The following is a 6,554-nucleotide window of genomic DNA, read 5'->3' as shown; positions in this document are numbered from 1 at the left end:
CAGCGGGCACGCAGCCGGGGAAGACGCCCCGAGCCCCCTTCCACAGCACCTGGCTTGTTCCTGAGAAGCTGGACTCTCTCTTCAGTCTTCAAAGACTTTGCTGCTTAGTTTAGGGTCATGGGAAGTGGGCATTTTTTTGGTGTGGCTTTTGGGGAGCGAGTGGCTGATATAGTAGGGTGGGGGAACTTCTAATATACTTAATTTCCAGGAAGATGATTCTTGGGATTCTGGAGCCTGTCCCTTGGCTGGAGAGTGCTCCCCCAAGGAGAGGTGGCCCGTCGATTACGGCGCATCTCCCAGGCTCTGCCCGTGGATTCTCCTGGTCTGGGTCTATGTCCAACAGGTGTGAGCTTATAGGGAGGCTAGGAGGGAGCCAACCGGCATTGCAGCCGCAGGGGGTGAAAGGGTTAAACTGCGCTGCCACCCCCCAACCCCGCCCCACCCCTCAGGGTGCAGCTCTGGTGACAGCTGCAGCAGGTGAAGCTGGGGGGAGCTGTGAATTCCAGGCTGCTCTCAGCCCAAGAACATTAACTACCAAGAGCTGGAAAGATAATTAAAAGCCAAAGGCAGAGCTGAGCTGCTGCCTGCTGGCTCCAAGGACAGGCCATTCCTGGCCCCCCGTGCTTGGTGGCCCTCTCCTTTCTCTAGGCAGGTGCTCTGGAGAAGTGAGCCCGGGGGCGGGGGGGGGGGCCCTGCAGGGTCGGAGCCGACAGGGTCAGAGCTTCCTGTGCAGAGCTGCGATGCCCCTACTCTCCCCGGAGGGTGGGGGAAGGGTCCCGCACTACTGCGGGGAGGGAAGAAGGCCTGGCTGCGAAAGCGGGGAGACTGACACATCGGGGTGAAGCGAGGCCAGAGGTTTGACACCAGTGTGAACAAGGGCCTGTGCCACAAAGAGCCAGGTGACCTACCTGGACGCCAGGCACACAAGTGCTGTGCTTTGCTTTTGGAGGCATATGAGAGGTGAAAGGCCTGGGGTCGTTAGTCTCAGGAGTAGGAAGTTTCTAGCAACCTTTCCCCTCCTGCTGCCACCAGGGCTCCAGACCTGGCTCTAGAATGAGACTCTGGATGTTTCCTGTAGGATTGGGGGACCAGAGACAACTCCCCTTCTTGAAGCCTCTAGACCCTGAAGAATTCAAATCAATTTTGTTTCCGAATTGTGGCAGGCAGTTGCTCGAAGAACAAATTCGACCATTAGGATGCTATGAAGCCAATTAGGCATCTGGGGACAGAAACCAGGAGTGTCACATGAGGCTGGGGTCCTGGGCTACAAGTGCAGTTAGGGCTGGTAAATGAGAGGACATGGCACCAGTAAGTAACAGCTTTATTGAGCACTTCTGTGCTGGCACTAGACTTAAGACTTTAATCTGACCTGGTCAGTGACACAGGTACCGCCACCCCACTTTGCCAGGAGGAGGAGTGGACCAGAGGCTGCCTGCACGTAGCAGATGCCACTGCTCGGTCCACAGCCACAGCCACCAAGCTATGCCACCAAGCTCCTCAAAGAAAAAACTCTGCACACAACGGGGGTTGCTTGTTCCTTTCTGCCGTCTGTCATCAAGGCCATCGAGGCCCTCCCCGCCCCCCAGCCTTGGTTCTTGGTCTCTGGACAGCTGGCTCTCTGGCGGCCATCAGTATGGCCTGGGTGGGCTGCCAGCCTTGCTCAGGGACCTGACCCCTCACCAGGCTTGAAGTCTCAGCTTCCTGCTTCCCCATCGCCACGCAGCCCTTGGGCCTGGCTGTGCCAGCGTCTGTCCCCGCGGGCTGGCTTCCTGAGGAGAGAGGCAGAAGCCCTGTCCTCCCCGCAGCGCTGACTTTGGCCTCTGCCTGTTGCCGAGGCTGCTCCTGGCCCCGTGTGGTGGAAACAGCTGTGTGGCTCGGGGCCTGGCCGGGTGCCCACTGCCTACCTTACCCCGCTCAGCGGTGCCTCCCAGCCTGTCACCTGCCATCTGCCCCATCTACAAGCCGGCAGCCGCCTCCCTGGCCTCAGGTGAGGGAGCAGCCAGGAGCTGCTGGCACACGGCTCCTCCGCGGCTCAGGCAGAGAACACACACTCCCCACCTTGACCGCGCCTGCCCTTGGGGGCACAGCGACGTGGGGCGGAGGCTGCTGAGTTGAAGTTCCCCTCCAAAGCGACACCTGTACCTCCCTGCCACAGGCTCATGGGCGACCCCAGCCCCACCTGCAAAATGAAAACCACGACCCAAGTGGCACACCTCATCCAGGTGATGTGAAAACTCAGGGTCTGGCTGTCGGGGGCACTCTCCCCGTGGCTGTCGGCCAGCCTGGGAACACCGAGAAGAGACCGGAAGGTGATGGCAGCACTGAGAGCCCCCCGGGGCTGCCCGGCTGAGGTGGAGGGGGGCGCAGCCACCTGACTCCACCACTGTGTATGGCTCCAGATTGTCACATAAATCAACCTGGGCTTTACGATGCTAATAAATTTGTGTCCAAAACTTGGTTTGGAGCCTGGAGTGGCAGGATGATTTAATTTCCTTTGTCCTTAAGCAAGATGGGATGGGACTGGAGAAGGGGAAGCAGCACAGATGTTTTCACTGACATTTCATTAAAGACTGGGGCAGCTCCAGGGCCGCCATTCTTGGCACTGCCACGGCGGTGCCCTTCCTGCTCCGCCAACCCAGGGGCAGGGTCTCCTGCGGGGAAGCCACCACGGCAGATGCGGACGGGGCATTTATTTTTCCTGTGGATGGACAATGAGTATTTGTGGGATGATCCGTGGGAAGTGAGGCTGGGCGAGAAGAGGGAAGGAGAACAGGTCCCGCCACTTGTGGCACAGGGATTCTCCCAGGCTCGGGCTGCAAGGGGTGGGTGCCCTGCCTGGAGACGCCCCGTGGGCGTCATTCTTAAGGCCATCACTTGCCCATGCACCCCCTCTCTGTCCCCTCAGACCACCCAGGACCCCAGCGTTGCTGGCAGTGGGGGAGGGGAAGGCTCCCTAGGGAGAGGGCTGAGCAAGGCACTGGAGTCGAAGGGGGAGGGGCAGCTCCTGGGCTCCTGGACAAGGGGGCCTGGGGCCTAGGGCAGGGGGCAAGCCAGGGAGGGTCGGGAAGGACCCCCAGGCCCCAAAGCGGAAGAAGGCACGTTGAGAAGGCAGAGTGCGTCAGCCACCTGGGTCCGAGGACCTGGGCACAGGTGCACGCGGGACTGCGCAGGGGGGGCCCCCAGGGAGCCGGGGAGGTGGCCGGGAGCCGGGCTCTCCCTCCTGGAACCATCTCACCCCACGGAGCCCAAGGGAGGTGGGTGGGGCGCTAAGCACCCACAGCCCAGCTCCCCAGGGAGCTGCCTTGGAGTGGACTCGGGGCAGGGACGGCCAAGCCAGCCTCTGCCGCGCGGCCTGACCTTGGGGACGATGACCATGAAGCCCTGTCCCACCACCCGCCTACAGGTGCTCCCAAACGCTGAGGGTGGGGGGCGGGTGGGACCCCCGCTAGCTGCTTCCAGTCCTCAGGGGAGCAGAGCCCCCTTCTGGGGTCGCAGGCTCAGGGGCTGACCCCGCAGAGGGGACACTCGGCCTGCCGTGCCGAGCTCACCGAGGCTCAGGCCCAGAACCGCAGTCGGCGCCCGCAGCCAGGGCCCTCGAGCTCTGGGCCAGGGACCCGGGTGTCAAGGAGCACTTCCTGGCCTTGTGGCCGCTTAGCGCGGAGGAGGGCTGGGGCCTGGGAGTCGCCTCTGCGGAGACGGCTGTGCCAGTGGCGCCCACCTCCCAGAGAAGGCTGCAGGAGGAGGCCTGGGGCAGAGGGGGGACGTGTTCTATATAAATAACGAGCAGTGCCCGCACTGCATCGCCCCTGGCGGGGGGTGTGCAAAGCCGAGGGGACAGCCCCTTCCCGAGTCCTGGGCCCATGAGGGTTGGGTGCCCAGACCTCGGCTTGAGGAGAGCTGCCCGCGAGCGAGGCCGGGGCGGGCTGCGTGGACGCTCGGGTGGGGGGCGGACCCCCAGCTGGAGAGGTGGCAGGTCCCCTCCGAGCGCCCCGGCCTCGCCTGCCCTCGTGGCCCATGGCTCTTGGAGCGGGGCGGCTGGCGCCCCTCCTGGCACCCTGGGCGCGTGGCGGGGCGGCCGTCAGAGCTTGGCCTCGCTGAGGACGATGTTGGCCGTGACGAAGAAGAAGCAGAAGAGCGCCCAGAGCAGCACGAAGGCCACCCAGAAGGTGTGGCGGAAGGGGGACCGGTGCTTGTTGAGGGCCCCGGGGCCCAGGGCCAGCTGCGTGTCCCGGCGGCAGTGATACACCAGGAAGGCGGGGATGACGTACTGGATGCCGGTGCCCGCGTACGCGCCCGTGATGCCCACCAGGGCCTCGAGGTCATGGGTGCAGAAGGCCACGAGCACGGGCGGCACCAGGGTGATGGTGGGGAACACCACGCGGTCCACGGCCCACGGGTAGGTGCCGCCCTCGCGGTGGAAGAGCGTCTTCCAGTTGTTGCGCAGGGTCACGGCGATGATGGGGAAGTTGGTGCTGATGGTGAAGACCGGGAAGAGGCCCAGGAAGAAGCGGACGGCGGCCAGGCCCACGACGTCGCAGCGCGCGAAGTTGAGGGTGTACATGTCCAGCAGGCTGTCGCCCCGGAAGCAGAAGATGGCGGTGAAGGAGAGGAGGCCGTAGAAGGCCAGGATCAGCACGTAGTCCAGGAGCACCAGGCGCGTCAGGTGCCGCTTGGAGGCCACGGGGGTGAGGAGCGACGGCAGCGAGTGCTGGCACATGAAGGAGTAGACGCACACCCCGAACAGGTTCCGGACGCCCGAGAGCTCGGCCAGGGGCGGGTGCCCCTCCCCGCGCCCGCGCCCGATGCGGACCAGGGCCAGCACGATCATGGTGGCGAACGCTGGCGGAGGAGAGAGGGAGGGGCGTCAGTGCTGATGGCCCCCGCCCCGCCGCCACCCTCGGGGGTGGGGGCTGCTGACCTGCCCGGGGCTCTACTCCAGCTGCGCAGTCTCTCCCGGGTCCCGTTCTCCCCACCCTGAGCAGACGAGGCCCCAGGAGCGCACCCCGAGGGGGCTGAGCTGGGGTGACGGCGCCCGGGGCACTGTGCCCACTTCCCGGGAAGAGGGGCACAGAGTCCTCGGGACAGGGCAGCTGTCAGACACCTGAGGGCGCGTGGGCAGGGCTGCCAGGTCCCGAGCAGAGGGGACTCAGGCAGCGGTCGCTTCAGGGAAGAAACGGCACCCAGGGCCAAGGCTGGGAGTGCCCGAGGGAGGCGGCACTTGGCTACCTTCGGGGCCTGGAGGCACAGTTGGCGCAGGAGCGACGCTAACCCTGATTTGCTGTAAAAGTGAGAAGGGCCCCGCTCCCCACCTGTTCAGAGCAGGGGGGATTTGATCCCTGATGAAGAGTCAGCTCTCCTGGCAGCCTTTCCCAACAGCCCCCTCCCGCCTGGCACCTGGAAACGAGCCGCCGGCCCTCTAGGGTGCCAGCGACATGGTGACAGGCTTGAGCCGAGGGCGGCATACCACGGCCAAGGAGCAAAGGACGTGCGTCCCCGGCCTTCGCGACCCTCGCCGGGCGAGCGGTACTTCTAGACGCAGCTGGCTCTTTCTACGTCCCTCCGGCTTCTGCTATCCGAATTACCAGAACCGTAACCATTAGCCCCTGGACACATGGGGACCGATGGCGTCCCTGGTTCCAGTTCTGGAGCCCACAACTCCCTGTACCTCTGTTCAGACCAGATCTGACCGTCCTGCTCGGCTGGTGCCCCGATTCCTCAGGCAAACCCCATGACGACATTTGACATTTCTTGGTGAGCAGCACAGATAGGCGTGAATGGGCAATGGGTTGGAAGGGGCTGCTGGCCCCTCCCCAGTGGTGGCCGTCCTTGTCCTCTCCAGGCTACCTCCCAGCTCCCAGCTCCCTGGAAGGGGCCTTTCTCCTGGGATGCAGAGGAAGCCAGACCAATATCCTTCCACAATGACACTTTGGAGTGGGAGCAAGAGAAACTTCATCTATTACTTTTAATCAGAACTGCCTGACATTTCGGGGACAGGAGAGAAGCGGGGGGAGCGCATGAACAGCCTGTGGAAATTGCCAATAAAGAGGATGATTTGTTTCCTACTCTTAAACCCTGCTCGCGCTGTCCCCACCGCTCCTCACTGCACACCCTGTGACTCCTCGCTCCAGGGACACCACAAATCTCCCCAGCTCTGGTCCGTCAGGGAGGGGACGGCGCTGACCCAGGGCCCCCCTTGAGGTCGCAGCCGTGGGAGCTGCCTCTGGTTTAACCCTCTGGGGGGTGGAGGCGATGGCACAGGACAGCAGCCTGGTTTGTCACAGAGGTTCTGCGGGTGGCTGCAGGAAGGGGTGGGCATGGTGGAGGTTCCTGTACAAGGGCTACACACAGGAAGTGGGCTGGGATGGGGAGGCAGGGGACAGGGACTGAGCGGAAGGCTAGCCAGGGTTGAGGCACAAAGAATTGGAGAGCACGCGGGTGTGGGGGCCTCCCTGGGGCTGCGGCAAGGCTTTGGGCACCCCAGGTGGTGCATGGGGGCCAGGGCCAAAGGGGGCGGGTGCTGTAGGCAAGAGCCCAATCCTGTGCAGCAGGACCTG

The 6,554-nt window shown here is 63.8% G+C and overlaps 1 protein-coding gene across 3 annotated transcripts in view; it reads right to left on the bottom strand.

The window, feature by feature from the left end:
- Positions 1-1,304: 1,304 nt before the first annotated feature.
- Positions 1,305-6,554, bottom strand: part of TMEM104 (transmembrane protein 104) — a 57,471-nt gene continuing 52,221 nt past the window's right edge. For all 3 annotated transcript variants that reach the window (XM_058284685.2, XM_058284686.1, XM_058284687.1), the window contains exon 10: positions 1,305-4,839. In XM_058284685.2, coding sequence (XP_058140668.1) covers positions 4,079-4,839 — 761 coding nt within the window. In that variant the 3' untranslated portion in view covers positions 1,305-4,078. The remainder of the gene's footprint in view (positions 4,840-6,554) is intronic.

This window comes from Dasypus novemcinctus, chromosome 21 (genome assembly GCF_030445035.2).
Source record: "Dasypus novemcinctus isolate mDasNov1 chromosome 21, mDasNov1.1.hap2, whole genome shotgun sequence".
Lineage (NCBI taxonomy): Eukaryota > Metazoa > Chordata > Mammalia > Cingulata > Dasypodidae > Dasypus > Dasypus novemcinctus.
The sequence above is the reverse complement of the archived record's forward strand: the minus strand, read 5'-3'. Positions and strand labels throughout refer to the sequence as shown.